This window comes from Lynx rufus, unplaced genomic scaffold, assembly GCF_022079265.1.
Source record: "Lynx rufus isolate CCGP_SWC_20201006 ecotype Redwood Valley unplaced genomic scaffold, mLynRuf1.p SCAF_18, whole genome shotgun sequence".
Taxonomy (NCBI): Eukaryota; Metazoa; Chordata; class Mammalia; order Carnivora; family Felidae; genus Lynx; species Lynx rufus.
In genome coordinates, this window is record NW_025814832.1 from 27,492,379 (window position 1) to 27,510,434 (window position 18,056).

Genomic DNA, 18,056 nt, shown 5'->3' on the forward strand with positions numbered 1-18,056 from the left:
AGAGGTTCTCCACCAGAGGTGGCCTTGCTTCCAGGGGACCTTTGTGTCTGGAGACATTTTTTTTTTTTTTTTTTTGCTCCCTTCAACGGAAGGAGGACCTATAAAAGTTCAAAGGAAAAGCTGGCCGCCTTTGTTTCCATTTCGATGGCCATTAATAGAAGCTTGATTTACATAAGTTCACAGACCAGAGTCCCGTGAGCTCTGTAAGGGGGGTGGGGGGGTGCAGGGTGGGGGGGGGTCACTTTTCCGGACCGGCGTGGTCGTCGTCTTTTGATTGTTTAGTTGATGCATTTAACCCCACGGGTAGTGAGTGCTCCGGCACGCACTTAAAAATTCATCACCGCGTCAGAGCGCTGGAATGATGCGGTGGAGTGGAGACAAGCCCACGCTCAGACCCGAAGCGGAGCCAGGCTGCACTGGGCTGAGTGGGTGGCCGCGCAGAGGCTCCTTCTGTTGCTAAGGGAAAAAGGAAGCCCCTTGGGGTGTAAGCGGGGGAGAGCGGAGCTGCCGCCGCCCCCGTGGCTAGGCCGCTCTCCAGACTTGTGTGTGTGTGTCATAACCGGAGGCTTGGAGATTTGAGTCCCAAACCCAAAGATCCAATTTCTTAGACCTAAGGTGGGGCCCAGGGATCTGATGCTGAACAGCCAGCCCACCTTTGAGAGTTGAATTGTGTCTTCCCAAAAGATACCTTCCAGCCCTACCCTGCCCCCACCCCCGGGGTAATTGGCTGCAGCCGCAAGGAATTAATACAGCACCCTCTCCAATGTGGCTCTTATGAAGTGGTCTAGAACGTCACTCAAAAATTCCAAACAGGTTTTAGGGACGAATGGGGGACAATCCGAGGTTCCTTTGCTCTCGCTCGGGGAGGGAGTACAATCTAGCTTGGATCTATGCTTCAACCAGATCCCCCCCCCCCCCACCTGCTGAATGAGAACATTGTCATGTGTTCATGGCGGCCCCACGGGGACCCCCAGACCCCCAGCTCCGCCTACCCTAGCTGTTGTCCCTGGTGCTGGGGGTCCCCCACAGCCTCCCCAGCACTGACCTGGGAGGACAGGGGTGGACTTCCCCTCGACACTTCTGGACTAGTCTCCCTCCTTCCTCCCTAAACACCATCCTGGAACCTCGTATCTTCAGACGTATTCTGCCCTGCTCCCCTGGGCTACCATTACCTAGAAACGCCCATCACTCCCTGAAGATTCTTGCCCCCGGTTCCACATTGCCCGAATTCTTGGGGATTTCATTTTTTTTCAATATATGAAGTTTATTGTCAAATTGGTTTCCATACAACACCCAGTGCTCATCCCAAAAGGTGCCCTCCTCAGTACCCATCACCCACCCTCCCCTCCCTCCCACCCCCCTCTTGGGGGTTTCAAAACACACAGAGATAATCTTTCCAGTATCTTGGTTCTTCGGTTCCTTCGCTTCCAATCTCTCGTGTCCAACTTCTTGCTCCCACTGAGGCGTTTAGCTGCACAATATACTATGGCAAGACTCCACTTCACTTAGCCAGTCCTCTGAGTCGCTTGGGCCAAAAACCTCGGGATCATCTCCCGCGGCTCTTTCGCAGCGCATCACCTCGTATCCTCAGCACGTGCCACTGGCCTGACCTCCTGAATGTCTTGATTGCTTCCCCCCCCCCCCCCCCCCGGGGCTCTGGCTATCACCAAATCTCGCCTCTGGATCTGGGGAACAGCCCGAAGGCCCCTGGGACGCCACCGTGGTTCCCATCCCGTCTCTTCTCAACACAGAACCCGTGAAGGGGAAAGCGGCCCGGGTCTTCGGTGCAAACCCTGCCCCTGTAACTGCTCAACCCTCCTCCCCATCAAGCTCTCCCCTCCCTACTGCTTCCTGCGCTCAGGCCTCGCCGGCCATCTCCTCCTCCAGCTTGGGTGTCTCCTTCTCAGTGACAATCTCCCAGTAAATGCTGCTGCCCCCGCCCCGCCCCACCCCGTATTCCCTTCTACTCTTACCTGCTTGCTTCTCTCTAGAACTTACCACATCCCAGCACACTGTGCAAATCGCTTATTTTCACTGTCGTCTGTGCCCCCCCTCCCAGCCCCACTGGAAAGTGAGCTTTGTGAGGACAGGAGACCTCTGTTTTGCTTCTGCACCTGTGTATCCATCTTGGGGCCTAGAACAGTGCCTGGCACCGAACAGGCGCTCCAACAGGCTGTGCTGAATGAATGAATGATTTAGCAGCTGGTCTCTCAGGAGTTGGGTTAGCCAGGGTTGTTGGGTAAGACTCTGAGCAGAAGGCAGGGGCGGGGCAGGGGGGGGCAGACGGGGGGGGGGGGAGGGGGGGACAGGTACTTCCCGGAGTCGGGGACAGGAATGTCTGCCGCCTCAAGCTGCTGTCTCTTTTTAGCAGAAACACCACAACTGACGCGTTTGTTTTTCAAGCGAATGAGGAAATGATAGTTCTGCCTCTGCCGCCTTCGCGCGAGGCCCACCCTTCAGTGGAATAGGGGCAGGTGCCAATTCTGTGACCCTGTGACCCAGGGAAGGTAACGGTTGAGATAAGTCAGGGAGGCGCGCCAGCCCCCAGCCTGGTGGAGAGGAGGAGGTGACCCACCACCTTGACCTTAAGGGTCACAGGGCTGGAAATGGGGGCGGGGGCAGAGCAGGGCGGGAGGCAGGCGCGGAGGCGGGCCCAGGAGCGTCCCCTCCCCCTGGTTCTGTACCGCCCCCTGGTGGAGAGCGGGGACCCTGCCACCCTCCGGCTGCCTCTGAGAGTAAGTCAGGCTCCCTTGGCCGGACCTCTGAGGAAGCCTGGACTTCCTCTTCCTCGGGGCAGAGACGCCCCACTGGAATGCCCCCAGCCCTCTCTGGGGCCACCCCCACCTGGCAGAGCTGGGGGGCTCCAGGAAGGGCTCCTGTTCCAGATCGGGCCCCTGGGGTAAAAAGACTGGACGCGCCTGCCCAGGGACATGCGCGCTGCTCCCTCTCCCTCCCCCACCACAGCCCAGGTGGAAGCCAGCGCTCTCTTGGCCCCATGGCCCCTGGAGGTCCCACACTGGCCTGCTCACCCCGCTCCTCTCCGCAGCCCCCCAAGACCCCGCAGGAGTTGAGGCCAAGTTCCAGAATCGTCCAGCTGTCTGCCAACAAACCCCCTCTCTATCAGCAACCTCCACCAGCCGTCTCCTTCACGTGGGCCACTCGGCCTCCTCCTGCTCCGCAGAGAAGCTGCTGGTGGCTTCCAGAGGCGAGGGTGATAGGGGAGTAAGCAGAGAGCCCAGGACGCAGAGGCCGCCCGGAGAGCCTCCTGCCGAGGCCAGAAGGGAAGCTTAGGACTCAGCAAGTGTCTTCGCTCACAAAAGCTCTTTCGAGGCCTCAACATTTGGTGTCATCATTTTGTGGATGAGTAAATAGCGGGCCCAGAATGATGCCGCGATCGGTAACGGGGCCACAAGGGGCTGGTCTGAGACCCAAGCCCACGTCTCTCCCTCTCTCCTGCGCTTCCAGAAGTGTCTGTGCCTCCAGGTCCCTCTCCTGTGCTCACTGGCACCCCTGCACGAGCCTGCTTGCCCGAGGCCCTGGCAGGGCTCCCTCCTGCCCCCCGCGCGATGTCCCCAGTGGCTCACCCAGCAGGGCCAAGCAGAGCAGCTGAAGGAGCCTCATGCCTCTGCTGGCAGAGGGCCCTCTGCTCAGGCTCACGAGAGCTCCCTCAACAGGGCCACCTCCACTCTGGGGCCCCTAGGAGGCTCCCAGGGTGGGTTCCTGCAGCAAGGAGATAACCCGGAGGCCACAGCACCTCATGGGCTCAGCAACCAGGGCTGGGCCCAGAACACCTAGGCCCCCACACCACCCCCCTCCCCGCCCCCCGGGAAATTAGTAGGCCCCTGGGCCTTGGAACTAAACCAGGGCTTACACTCAGCTGCCACTGCTGGGCTGTAGGGGCCTGGGCCTGTTTGGTAGGTAGATGTTGGCGTCATAAGCCCTGGAATATGTATGTTACTGGCAGAGGGGTATTAAGGTTGTTAGTATATATTTTTAAGTGTATTTATTTATTTTGGGAGAGAGAGAGAGACAGAGGCAGAGAGAGAGGGAGGGAGAGAGAATTCCAAGACGCGGGGCCAGAACCCACAAACTGCACGATCATGACCTGAGCCCAAATCAAGAGTCTGATACTTAACTGAGCCACCCAGGTGCCTCAAGGTTGCTAATCTTCTGATTTGAGATGGGGTCATTATTCTGGATTATGGGGACGGGCTGTTATTCTTTCCCCAACCCCCTCCCCCCCCCAGGGGAGTCTGACTTACGGGCAGGGTATCTGGTGGGATGAACCCGCTGGAGACACAGGCAGGAGAGGCCATCTCTGCTCATGTCACACCAGTTCATTAGTGACCCCCTGTCGGGCACCTGCTAGGTGGCTGACACTGGGCTCAGCCCCCAAATTAGAGCTCAGACTGGATGAGGCCCCTGGTCACCCCCGGACGGTGATGCAGTGTGGCAGGCACGGTGCTCCAGGACTGCCCTTGAACTCAGAGTGGCATGGGGGCCCTTTCTCACACCTGCGGACAGTGGTCATTCCCCAGGACCGATGCCAGCCAGTCTAAAAGGAGGCCAAACCACATCACATACGGGTGGCATGCGTGGCCTTTTTAGCAGTCTGCAACAGAGCTCACCGGATCTGGGGAGAAGGGTGGGAGTGAACCAGGAAAACAGAGAACACTAAGGCCAGACCAGGGCTGGGGGTGCTCAGGGCAGGGGGCTCAGGGCCGCCTGGAGTGAGAAAGCCGGTAAGGTGTGGCAGCCGGGCTCCTCCTGAGCCAAACCTGGGGCTGCTGGGCCGGCGGGACCTCTTTATAGCCACGTTCAATTAGGGTGTTCAATTAGGGTGCCCCATTATGACAGCCTTCCTCAGGGAAGATGTCCCGCCCCCAGAGGACCATTTGCTCCCGGTGGGAGCTGTTCTCTCCTACCAAGCTTCACAGGCTGACCACATGCCCATGCCCCATATAGCCCAGGGGTGAGCACCTGACCCAAGGAAGGCAGGGACGGCTGCCTCTGGGTACCCCTGGCCCTGCTCAGGGAAAGCCACTGGGGCCTGTGAGGTCTGGGCACGTTGGGAAGCTGGTCTAACAGACGACCCTGCCACCTGTGAGCAGCAGGAAGGATGAGGGGCCCGTAGCCAGAGCCCAGGGGGCAGATGGCTTGGAGCTCACCTGAGGACTAGATGGGTCAGCGCCTTGGTGGCTCCCCTTCTCCCCAGCAGGCGAGAACCAGCATCTGTCACTTGCCCCCCAGATCGTGGCTCGTTCCCCGAGGGTGTGCCCCGTGGGCTCACCTACCTCCCTGCATTTGGGGAGCAAGGGTACCCCCCCTCAGTTTCCTAGCCAAATTCCCTTTCACAAAGCCTGTCCTCACTCTGCTGACATGGTTGGGGGAAGGAATCGAAGGAATTAATGATTGCAGAAGGACAGAAGGATGGTCTAGGTTGCTGCCCACCTGTCTCCCGGGGAGGCCCCGAAGCTCACGTCTTTTCCTCCATGTTGTGCTCCGGGGATGGGGTCTGAGCTCAGGCAATTCATGAGAAGCCTCCTCCTTCCATCCAGGTCGGAGGAGAAGTGGTGGGCGGACCCTAGGAACATTCCCCCCAGGGCTTTGATGGGTAGGGCATGTCTCCTGCCCCAGCCAGGAGCCCTCTCCAGCGACCACCCGTGTCGGTGTTTTCAGAGGAGGCTGGTCCTCTGAGCTCCTCTGTCTCTTCTCTCCCCAGGCTGCATGTAGGACGGGACTCATCAGGACCCAGGTCACCTAGACTGTGTGGAGCTGGGGCTATAATACAACCTCAGTTACTCACGGCACACATCAGGACACTTGATAAGTAATTGCTCATTTAACCCTCAGAGGAGGGTGCCGTGAGCCCCACGTTGCGGCTGAGCAAACGGGCCCAGACTTTGACTGTCTTCTCCCTGGTGTTGCACTTGCCCGATTCTCAGCAAAGGTTTGCTGAAGCATGAGAAAGTGATAAGGAAAGGCCCCTGGTGTTTCGGTGCAGCCTTCTACCACTCTGGGCCAGAAGAGCGTCACCCCCGGAGGCTCATCACCAGACGGCGCTGGGCTCCACCCCGAGTTTCTGTTCCAGATCCGTGGAGACTGAGAAGATGCATTTCCACCAAGCTCCCACGGGACACTATCGCTGCAGGTCAGGGCCACGCTCTGTCTTGTTAATAACATGTGTCACTTTCACCCGAGACAGGCCAATGGCCCTCCCCTGACCGAGCACACAGCACCACGTGTTTCCCCGGAACAGGGCCCTGCAGTTGTCGACAGACTGACGGGTCACGTGGCACCGGGTGGGTGAGAGAGGCCAGCGACGGGAGGAGGTGAACCGGTCCAACCTCCAATGCCCACGTGAGGGCCTGGGCCCGAGGGCAGCGGGCCAGAGCCGCCTCCAGCCTGGGAATCCTGCCGGGTGCCAGGCTGCCGGAGGAAGTAGAGGTTTTCCAAGCACGTCATGGGGTTTCTCCTGACCCTCCCTCCCGAAAGTTCTTGGGGCCAGCATTCTCAGCCCTGGCTGCGGGGGAGAGTCATCGGGCAGCTTTAGAAAGTCCCGATGCCTGGCCGCCGTCTGCACCTGCGCCGAGCACATCAGCAGTCCTGGCACAGGGCCAGTTCTCTAAGGCTGAGAGTCACTGCAGGGGTGGGGGTGGAGGCCCCGGGCTGCATCCCTGCTCCGTGGCCCACTGACTCCACCCCCTCCCCAGGCTGACTCTGGGGTGTGTCCAACAATGCAGGTCTACACTTGTCTCACAGCTCTTGTGGGGCGCCTCCCCGCCACCAGCCCCGCCACTCCTCGAGGTCAACTGAACGTGAGGGCGGGGGTCTTGGGGGGCATGGAGGAGAGTTAGAGAACAGGTTCTGTAGAAGCCAGGGCCAAGGGACCTCTGTTCCGGGTTCCTGAGGAGGCCCACTTTGTTGATGTGGGGTCCTGGGTCAGAATAGAAGACCATGAGGAATCCTGCCAGGGAGAGGCTGGCCGTGGACCATCTGTTACTCAGACTCGGGTAAGGTCTGGAAGCACCCCCCCCCCCTTCCTCCACCCAGGTCAGGGGGCAGGAATGCACCATGCTGGTGTAGTGTGGCTCTGGGACCAGCTCTGCTGCTTGGTGACTCCAGCATCACTTGTGGGTCTCAGTGCTCTCATAGGTGGAGAAGGGATAGCAGGAGGCTGGTTGGGGGTGGGGGGCGCGGGGGGCAGCAATGTGCACTCATGGCACAGTAAGCCCCTAGTGCAGGCGTGCTCAGCGGCGGCCGGGTCTTGCCCTTCGCGTAGATGTCAGCGGCGCTCCCCCCAGGAAACACTTTCTGAGCACTTCCGGTGGGTGTGTATTTATATATGGCATTCGTGGGTTACTATGCTAATGTATTATGTACGTTATAAACCATCCAACAAAAATAGAAACTTTACAGGACCGGGCTAAAAATAGAAATACAAGTCACCATATTTTCTTCCTGCTGCCCGGGGGCTCTCCTGCGTCCTGCTGGAGGGCCCACTGAGAGGGGCAGTGTTGTCCGGCACGGGGAGGGGGCAGGAGCTTGGGGCCAGGGGGACTCTGGTGGGGGAGGTGGGTCGAGCCCCGGGGAGGCTCCGGGCCCGAGGCAGGGGTCGATGCTACAGCTCTGAGCCGCTGGGAAGGCGGAATCTACGCGCGGGGCCCGGGTCACCGAAGAGCCCAGCGGGATCCTCGAGGCAAGGTCCGGGCCTGGGGGTCCTGGGGCCCGGGGAGCCGGGGCACGGGAATCCAGGGCAGAAGGATCGCGGGCGCGAAGCTCGGGAGTGAAGGGCCTCGGGCCCCACAGAGTCGCCGGAGCCCGGTTCCGGCAGCAGCCGCGACAGGTCCTCCACCAGGTGCCACTTTTCCTGGACTTGCTGCGGGGGTTGGGGGGGAGCGAGCGGCCGGCTACGAGCGGCGCCTTCACCCCGGAGCCGGCCGGGACGAGCAGCCGGCCCCGCAGCTGCACCTACGAAATCCGCCGTGCCGGGTCCCCTGCCCCGCCCCAGCCTCGCCCCACCCAGAGGCCACGCCCCACGCCTCCGTGAAGCCAGAGACCACGCCCCAATAGTACCGCCTCCAGAAAGAAGCCACGCCCCCACCAGGGCCCCGCCCCTCCCTCAACCCAGAGCCAGTCTATCAACCCCGCGTTCCCAAGCCTAAGGCCATAGGCCTGTCATCTGGCTCCCGGCCTGAGGCCACGCTCCGGGGCGAGGTGTGACCCCTCCCCAGCCCAGCGGACACTCACCCACACCAGTTGCTTCCGGATCCGCTGGATGGCCCTCGCATTGGCCTGGGACTGGGAGACACAGACGGTCAGGACAAGGCTTTGGACAGACAGGAATCCAAGGTCAGCTATCCCTGGAGGGCAGGTGCCTCCCCTACTTCCTCTCTCCCCACCCCAGTGTCTTAACGCCTCTCGGGGTTCTTCTGTCTGCAGACACCTTTCTCTCTCCTGTCCTTCCTCCCCCTGGCAGCCTCTCTCCTCTAAAGGGTTAGTGTGCCTGCAGGAGGGATCGTGTGTCCCCGTGGGTCACACAAGGTACCTGCTCGAGGGGGCTGCCCAGGGCTACCTGCCTTTGGGCCCAAGCTCTGTCCTCTGGGACCCTGCCTCTCTGCCTCTCCTTGTCTTGCTCCCAGATCCCATGAGAGTGTCTGGGGGTGCTCATCGAAGGGCGGACGCCCTCCCAGATGTGCCCCCTCTTGGCCCCTGCTGCCCTGAGAGGCACCTGAGCAGGATGAGGACGGGGAAGCTGAAGGCGTGGGAGCCCAGGTAGCGGAGGGCGCGCTGGCCAGAGGGCGGGAGCCGGAGGGCCATCAGCTCTGGGACCACCTGCCAGGGGGCCGCGTAGTTGGCGAAGAGGCCGCAGTCCCAGGAGGAGTGGATGCTGGGGAGAGACAGCCAGGGTGGGGCTGGCGTCAGGGCCCCGGGCGAGGAGGGGCTGCCTGCCCCCCAGCCTCGGGCACCTCTGCTGCCCTCACCTGCTGACCACATAGCCCAGAGGCACGACGGCCAGGAGCAGGCCCAGGATGAGCACCAGCTGGAAGAAGAAGGTAGAGCTGGAGGCGCGGAATCTTCGGGGAGAGGCCTTGGAGTTCCTCATCAGGGTGTACTGGGGGAGGCGGCAGCAGGTGGGGAGGCTGTGAGCCGGGGGAGCCCGAGGCCCAGGGCAGTGCCACTGGGGGGCTGGGCGGAAGCGGGACGGGAGCCGGGCTCCGCTGCCGCTGGCTCAGGCGCCCACGCAGTGCCCCTCCGGCCCCCTCCCAGCCCATGAGCCCTCACCTTCTTGATGTAGAAGGTGAGGAAGATGAAGACACTGTTGAGCAGAGGCAGCAGGGGACAGTAGAAGAGGCCCATCCAGGTGATCGTCTGGCCGGCCACAATGTCCAGGACATTCTTGGGCACCAGGAACTCTTCCCGGTCCAGCCAGACCCAGAAAGAGCCTGAGAACCGCTCCACCAGCAGCCTGGGGGAGGGGAGCGTCCAGATACCCACAGCAGTCGTGACCACTGACTGTCACACACTCAGTCGCGCCGAGCGTGTGGTGGGAAGAACTGCTCACCCTTGGCTGTGGCCACCGGCCATCCCCCAGACACGCCCGGGTCACCCCCGCCGCCCCCAGGTCTCCCCATGGTGTCCCCGGGGCTCACCTCCTAGGCAGGCTGACAAAGAAGGCAAAGGCCACCGTGAGGAGGAAGTTGAAGATGCTCAGCTTGTACAGCTCTTCCCCGACCGCGTTCTCCCAGCACTGGAGCAGAGAGGCACATGTCACCCAGGGTCCCCGGCCGCCCCTCGCCCACCCACTGGGGGCCTCTGTGTTGTAGGAGCCCTGCCTGGAGCCCGATAGGATTGCTAAGTTAGAACGGGGGCCTCCAGGGGAAGAGCTGAGCAGGGACCCCCCTCCGCCGCCCCCCCCCAAGCAAGGGCTGCCGCCCTGCCCAGCGTGCTGTGAACAGTGCCCCCTGGAGGAGTGCAGCGCGGTCTCTCCCAAAGGTGAGACTGGAGAGGGACGAGGACAGGAGGGACAGGCCTGGATGGAGCCACCAGCCACCTGGTAATCACAGGCGTTGTAGCCGAAGGACTCACAGCTGGTCTTGTTTCTGCCAAGGCACAGCACAGTCTGGCCCAGAGAGAAGGAGAACATTCCCAGGCTGGCCAGCTTCAGCACCACGCACCTGGGGGTGGGGGGGTGGGGACCGTGTCAGGGGAAGGGGCTCGGGTACGTGGGCACAAGCCACCCAGGTTACATGTGCGGTTGAGCTCCGTTGGAGATCATGTCTCTCCGGGGTCCGGCGCACTCTGATTCCAGAGCCCGGCCGACTTCCAGCCTACTCTGTCCGGTGGCAACGTCGCCCAAGGTGTGTTCCCCAGAATCGTGGTCTCCAGATGATTCATGAGGCAAGGGTTCTGTTTTTAAATCAGCGTGGGAGACACTGTGTAGCCCAGCTGCCCTCCCCCTCCCCCGCTGTCACACTTGGTTTAGAGTTTAATATTCTCGCAGCAGGTGAGAGCTCTGTTCCTACCCTAGCCCGCTTACACGGTCTCACGTAGCACAAACATGCCCACGGGCACTCCTGAGGGTTGCATGACTGGATCACACAGGCAGGGTGGCTTTTAACCCCAAACCGTCTCATGCGCGTTAGAGCTAAGTGCGGACTCTCAGCTGACATGTGACACGAGTTTGGCTGCGAACGGTGGTTCTGTTGAGGGAAGCTGGGAGGCAGGGCGGGTGGGGGCTTATTTTTTATCTTTGCTTTTTGTCAGCATTTTGAAGGTTTTTTTTGTGTTTTTTTTTTTTTTAAATTTTTTTTTTTTCAACATTTATTTATTTTTGGGATAGAGAGAGACAGAGCATGAACGGGGGAGGGGCAGAGAGAGAGGGAGACACAGAATCGGAAACAGGCTCCAGGCTCTGAGCCATCAGCCCAGAGCCCGACGCGGGGCTCGAACTCCCGGACCGCGAGATCGTGACCTGGCTGAAGTCGGACGCTTAACCGACTGTGCCACCCAGGCGCCCCCTTTTTTTTTTTTTTTTTTTTTTTTTTTACCACGTGCGTGTGCTATTACCTATTCCAAAAATAAAGTTTCAAGCCACAGTCAGCCTTGGAGGAAAGCTGGATGGGCTCCAGACAGCTTCTGCACAGGGGAAGCAGGAGAGAAAGCCGGCAGAGCCAAGCAGGGGGGTGGAGGGGGAGACGGAAATGCTGAGCTGGAGTCTGCGGGGGGCTCAAGGAGGGGCTTGGGGTCCAAGGCGAGATCCTCGTCCTGAGTGGGGAGACAGAGCAGAGCATGGGGGTCGAGGGGGGGCTTGCATTTGAACGTGCACCCAACGGACATGGTGAGCTTGCCTTTGGCTGAGGCACTTGACCCGTGCGAGCCTCAGTTTCCTCATCTGTCAAATGGGAATGAGGATGGTCCCGACTTCACAGGTGAAGGTTGTCAAGGTGAGGGGTGGAAACCCTCGGGGCATGTGGGTGCTGTGCGCCTCCCACCTTCCTGGTTTTCCCGGGCGAGAGGCTGGTTCCCAACCCCTCCTGGCTGTTTTGTCACTGGCCCCTCCGAATGGCTGGTGCTTGGTCCAGGCAGCTGGCCTACTTTGGAAGGAAGGGACTGGAAAGCTTTAGACGGAGGCTCTTGAGATCATGTTTCTGGAAGCTTCTGCATACCTTGCTCGGGACCACTGGTGCCAGGCGGTAACCAACACGGGCAGCAGGACGCGGCGTCCTCAAGTGCCCCCGGGCCCTCCGTTCCTTCCCCTCCACACGCTGTCCCCCCTGTCACCCCCAAGGATGGCACTCACCAGATAAGGGTGAGGTTGACCTCAGTGTTGGGAGGGTAGTTCTCCAGCTGGATGAGGAAAACAAAGAGCAGGGGACCCACAAAGTTGACCAGGGCGATGACCCCCGGGGGCAGGTACTGTAGCAGCACGAACAGAGACTCCTGTGGGGAAAAGCAGGTAAGGGGGTGCGCACGGGCTGGGGGGGCCCCCAGCGGCTCCCTCCGGCCCTACAACCCCCTCAGGTGTAACTGGTGCGGGCCTGGCGTCTGGAAGCCCGCGGGCTATTCGCGGCTGGAGGATATCGCGGGGACAGGCGCTCTGGCCTGGTCGTGACCTCAGGCGGATTGTTTTCAACCTCTCTGAGCCTCAGCTTGCTCATCTGCAAAGTGGGACCGCCCCGTCTCCCCGCCAAATTCTGGCCGGGATTAAATCCATGCGCGTCAGTTGCCAGGCACCTCTTTGTTGTCCTGTGAGTACTTGGTGGCCCAGAAGATGGCGCTGATGGCCCCGACCACCAGGAGCCCGATGAGGACATTGACCCGCAGGTAGGTGAGCAGGTGGCAGGCCCTCTGGGTCCGGGTCTGCTGCTGCGTCAGCAGGAATCGACGCCCTTCCTCCAGCTCCACCTGTCATGGGGGCGGGGACACAGACAGGTGGGGGCTGGGTGCTGCGTGCGTGGAAGGGGCGGGTGCCCTCAAACAGCGCAGGCCCAGGTCCGTGTTGGTCGGGAGACAGGCCGCCAGCATCCAGGCAAGGTTGGGGCGACCCTGGGGCGGGGGCAGGCTGAGGGCTGGGGGCCGGTCTTATCTAGACCGCCCCACCTCGCACCGTGTGCGTCTGCTCACGTCCAAACAGCGGCACAGCCCCACCTCCAGCTGGAACGCCCTACGCACGCGCGTGTGCACACACCCCCGACACACGCTTCCAAACCACGGCCGCTCACAGACCCAGTCGTACACGCACCACACGCTTGCACACACCTTGAACTCGTTGCTGATCTCGTGCTTCTTGATGGTGGCTGCTTCCTGTCCCCGGATACAGAAGTCCCAGGAGGAGAAGACTTTGACACTGACAGGTGACCTGTAGTCTTGGCCCAGAAACAGCCTCTGTGGCAGCTCCTTTACCATCCTGGAGGGGGCCGGAGGCCAGGGCTCATGGGGGAGGGGCCTCTGCCCTGGCTCAGGTCTGGGGTGGGAAGCCCCCCGACAGTCCTGGGGGCAGCCTGTGGCCTCAGCTATCGTTGGGGGTGGGGAGACAGGGGCGGTGTCCCCTGCCCCTGAGCTCTGCAGCTGGGGACACGGAGTTCAGGCACAGGGGCCGAGGCCCTCCTGCTAACTTGGGGGTGCCATGCCAGGGGAGGGGCGATCAGGGAAGACCCCGCCCCCCGGAAGGAGGTAGAGGCCGGGGCTCCGCTCTCACCGCCGCAGAGTCCCACAGAAGCAGAGGAACAGGCAGGCCAGCGGGCTCAGGAGGTAGGCCAGGCGGATGCTGTAGGCCGAGCTGCTCTCCGGGCCTGCCCGGTATGCGCCATAGAAGAGGTAGGTGGTGTTGAAGGCCTGGGGACGCGGATGACAAGGACCGGGTCGGGTCGTGCAGGTGTGTGCTAAGTGTTTTCCAGGTCTCGGCTCTTTAACACTCACAGTACCCGCATCAGGTAGGGAGTGAGAGCCTCCCTATGTTACAGTCCCAGAGCAGTTAGGCCACTTGCCCAAGGCCACACAGCTTCGAGGAAGAGACATCGGCACATGGGAGTCTATACGGTAACCCCTCAGTGGCACCCAGGGGTGACGGTGGGGCGGTGCTTAGTCCACAGGCCTGGACGCTCCCCCAGCTGGGCTCTGAGGGCCATGGGCAAGTGTCCAGGGGCCTGGGCTGTGTATACTGGCCTCAGCCTCTCTCTGACCCCGTCACTGTCCCCGCCAGCCTGTTTGTGTAGAACCATTTCCCTAGAAGCCAAAATGCCTTTGGAGGGACTGGGGTCCTCTTAGACTGCGGTCCCCTGGGGCCAGTTCTCCAGGTCCCCCAGCCCCCCTGGCCCATAGTGAAGGCAGAATCCACTCACCCTGCCGGTTAAAACATTCCAAAGTTGATTGTGGAATCTGGGAACACCAGTCTGGGGCTGGAGGCCACCAGGGCACTGGAGGGCTGTCGGGAGGGAGAGAAAACCAATAGGGAAGGGTCCCCAAGGCATATCTACTCCATAGCCCCCAGTCCTGGGGAGGCCCGAGCAGGGCCCTGAGGATATGTCGGGAGGTATGTCATGAACACGGCCCGGCAGGGAGGGTCCCAGGGCTGGACTCAAGCAGGAGGACGCCTGGGACCGGGACACAGAGGGTAGGGCTGTCCCAACACCCTGAGCCCCGGACCAGCCCCTCAGCGTCCCCGGGGGTGCCTGTGGGCTCCAGGACACTATTCCCTCGGCGGGTAGGGCACTCACTGAAGTTAAGGGAGGGGCCTGTGTCAGGGGGGCGGAGCCAGACCAGGGGCAGCAGCACGAAGCCTGCGGTCAGGAGCACGGTCAGCAAGTTGAGCAGCAGCAGGAAGCGAAGGAAGGTGAAGTAGGACTGGATTCCGGTGCCAAAGAGGCCTATGAGGAGAGGAGGGGGTCCTTCAGGGCCGCACCGAGCCAGGGGCCCCCCTGAGAATCCGAGGGCTGTGGGTGGCCAGCCTCGCGGGGACCTCGGTTTAGGGCCCTGGAGGCTGCCCTAGCAGTACCTCTGATGGCCACCAGGGGGTGCTGCCATCTGTCGAGTTTTGCGCCCCGCTTGGGGCGGAACTGATGCGGACGATGGGATGGGGGACGATGGTTGTTGTCGGTGGGGGGGGGGGGTCCGTGAGGGGGGAGGGAGGGGGTCATGGCAAGCGGGCTGGTGCCCTCCTTGGGCTTCTAAACTGGACACGGAGACTCCAGAGAGGGGAGGTGGGGGTGAGGGCGCGGGTCCTACCCCCGATCTCGTAGAGGGCGTCTTCCCAGAGGCCGAAGCCCCGGACCAGCCTCCGCGCCGCCTCCCCTAGGCGCCGGCCCGCCGTCTGCCCCCTGCGCCGCCATCGCTGCCAGCGAGAGGTCTTCACCCCCGGGGGCTCCCGCAGCTGCCTGGGACGGGGTGGCGATGGGGGCGCCCTTGAGTCACCCGCTGTGCCCCACCGGGCCAGGCAGAGCAGGGCCACGGGGTGGAGGAGTTTTCCCACTGCCGGTGACTCGTACCCCCATTCAACAGGTGCTTCCTCTCGGGGCTCCCCCTCCCCCACCGTCTGATCTCCGGCCGTGTGGGTCCGCGTGTACCCACCGGATGAAGCGCTTGTCCACCATGGCATACGGCAGCCCCCCGGACTTGTGCCTGGGAGGACCACAGCCGCCCAATCTCTTGCTCCCCCAGCTCCTCCACCCCTGGCTCAGGCGCTGGCTCCCCGGGGTCCCGGCCGGACCGCGCTGCCGGCCTCCGCAGCATCTCCGCGGTGGGCTTGGGGTTGGGGGCGCCGGGCCGCCCCGCCCCCTCCTCCCAGAAGGGCTGGGGGCTGCCTGTCGGGCGGGCTTCAGGGCCGTGGCCCTGGCACGGCCAGAGATGAAGAGAAAGAACCTCAGCCGGAGCAGGTCTGGACTCAGTCCCCATCCACATCTCAAAGCGACACACAGCCAGAGGCCTCCGGTTCCCTGTTTGTCCACGGGGGAGAAAGGTCCAAAGGGCACAGAAAGATGGGACTGTCACAGACACAGACAAAGCCAGGTGTGGCCACAGAGGAGTGCGAGGGGGCCCAAGGCCTGCCGTACCCCAGTTACGCCTGCTGCCCGGGGGGTCACCCTTTGGCAAGACCATTCCTGTTTCTCGGGGTGCTAATTCTCCCATTGGGGACGGGCCCCAAACCCTGACGGGTCCAAGGATCCGGCATCCTGTGGCAGCACCGATTGGGATGTGCTGGGACTCGGTCTGCCGGGTGCCCCCAGGGACCCCAGATGAGGGGGCGTGGCTATGGTCTCAGACCTGGGAACCGGACCCTAATAAGCAGGCTCTGACCCCCACCCCTTCAGCAGCCCTCGACCTCGGTTTTCTCTTTCACCCCCTCACGCTCTGCCTCCTTCCCCCCAGTGTGGGCCCAGCTCACCTGGGGACAAGGGACCACCTCCCCGGAGGAGCCCCCTCCTTCGACCGGGTCCCGCCAAGCCAGGCGGGACTGTGAGGGAGCCGAGGGGAGAGGGGTCACATGACAGGAACCCCAGCTCTCCCGCCGTCTCCTCCCCCTCCACTCCTCGCCCCCACCTCGGCAGTTTCCTCCGCTTTCGCTGGGGCCGCCACTTCCTGCGGCGCGCGGGGAGGGGGGGGGCGGGCGAGCAGGTGGGAGGCGTGGCGGGGCAGCCTCCTGGCGGGCGGCTCGGCTGCGCCCTGGGTGGGGGTCCGCGCCCTCCCCTCCCCGCGGCTCCTGCGGTTGCCGCCTTCCTCGCCCCCGCCCCCGAAGCGAGGGCGCTCCTGGGTGCTCGCCCGGACCCGCTCCCTTTGCGCCCGGGGAGGTGTGGGGGGGGGTGGCTTCTTATCTGCGGGTCCCAGTTTGTCCTCTCGGGAGAGCCCGATAGTGGCCTAACGGGTGGGACCCGGCACTTAGGGGCTGCTCAGTTTCCAGAAGCCCTTGGCGTTCCTGGCAATGAGGACAAGGCAGGGACCTAGAGCCTGGCCTATAGTGAAGGCTCAGGAGTTGGCACCTTTGGGGCGGCTGAATCTTCTGCGAGCAAATCGTCTAAGAGCCATCTCGGCCATTTCTCTCTCCCGGATCCCCTGGGGTCATGCCCTTCCTCCTTGCTCCCTCTCCACCTCCCTTAGGGCCCAGTCCATCTCATAGCTGAGCTCTGGTGGCTTTTCTGCACCCCTGCCTAGACCCCTTCAATTTCTGAGCCCCTCTGCTGTGCCAGGCTCCAAGCTGGGTGCTGGCTCCCAGGGCGCAGTGGGCTCAGAGAGCGGGGGCAGGGGCGACAGACCGGCAAAAGATCATGTCAACAGGAAGTGACAAGTGCTCCAACAGGGGTTCAATCCAGGGAGGCTTCCTCGAAGAGGTGACTTCCAAGTTGGGCCAGGGTCATGCAAGTAACATGGGGCTGGAGCGTGGGTGTGCGTGGCTGGGGGTGGGGGGCGGGTAGTAGTGGGGGGAGAGGCAGGGGCCCGGGCAGGCCTGGGTCTTCATGGCCACCCGCCTTGTGCCAAGATCCGGCCGGCAGTAATCCACCCGAGGTCCACACTGACAGCTGCAAAAAAGCCCCAACCCTGGCCCCTCCCTCTTTGTCCAACTTCAGGCCTGCGGGCCCCTTTGCCTGTTGCACTGCATCTTTTCATCCGGGAATCCTGGCTTGGCCCACCCGTTCTCCCCCCTCCCCTCTCCTTCCTTTCCGCCTCCCACCCTCCCGGCCTCTCAAGGCTTCTCCGGACCGGGAATGTCCCCCCACCACTCTCCAAATCCGCCCATCCTCCCTCCAATCCTTGGGAGCCTGCCCTCTGACCTGCCAGGCTTTCTCAAAGTCAGGTTTCTCAGTGGGGCTCTGGGTTGGACTAGACTCGCGCCCTGGCAGGTGGTATGGGGGGAGGGGGGGACTGATGAACCCCTGAGCCTCAGTTTCCTCATCTGTGAAGAAGGGACATGGGTGCCCACCTCCCTGGCTTATGGGGAACAGTCACAGTGGCCTGGCCGTCTTCCCTGGGTCTCACCCCCTCCTCCCCACCTAGCACACAGGAAGTGACCCAGAACTGTGGGCTGACAAACGTGGCAGAAACCACGCCCAGACCAGAGGGGGGGTGACAACCCGGGTTCCCCACACGCCAGCTTCGGAAAGTCGTTTGTCAGCAGGAGGTCGCGCTGGAGGGCAGGGTTACCCAATCTGGTGTCGAAAGGCGCTGCCTCGGTGGGGCTTTGCAGCATCGTGCTGGTTGGATAACTGCCCGGGGGGGGGGGGGGGGGGGGGGAAGGGGCGGCTGGGAATTACAGCCCCGATTGTTTGGAACCCGGGGAAACTGAGTCCCACTGACGCGGTGGACCTAGGCTGAGGTCGGAGTAGACCTGGGCGCTCGGCCGCCCGCACCCCTGCTCAGGCCCGGCGGTGGGGCGGGGCGGGGTTGGAAGGTGGCCGGGCGAGGGCACGGTCGCCGCAGGGCGCGGGGCGCGCCGGCGGGCGGGCCGGGTCACGTGACGCCGGAGGCCCGCCACCACGTGGGCCGGGCTGGGCGGCGCAGCTCCCTCGGGCCCCGCGGGTCCTGCGACGGCCCCGGGTCGTCCCCCCGGGCCCGCGGTCACATCC

The 18,056-nt window shown here is 62.6% G+C and overlaps 1 protein-coding gene across 1 annotated transcript; it reads right to left on the minus strand.

Annotated features, from left to right (window-relative positions):
* Positions 1 to 7,427: 7,427 nt before the first annotated feature.
* TMC8 (transmembrane channel like 8) lies at positions 7,428 to 15,990 on the minus strand. The gene is given in 17 exon segments (XM_047081290.1): positions 7,428 to 7,879; positions 8,251 to 8,329; positions 8,732 to 8,890; positions 8,985 to 9,115; positions 9,286 to 9,469; positions 9,654 to 9,751; positions 10,055 to 10,178; positions 11,804 to 11,943; positions 12,238 to 12,408; positions 12,763 to 12,910; positions 13,202 to 13,338; positions 13,845 to 13,927; positions 14,220 to 14,369; positions 14,728 to 14,876; positions 15,070 to 15,107; positions 15,109 to 15,434; positions 15,884 to 15,990. Coding segments are annotated over 16 exon segments (2,340 nt in total). The 5' UTR covers positions 15,400 to 15,434; positions 15,884 to 15,990; the 3' UTR covers positions 7,428 to 7,621.
* Between the last annotated feature and the right edge of the window lie 2,066 nt (positions 15,991 to 18,056).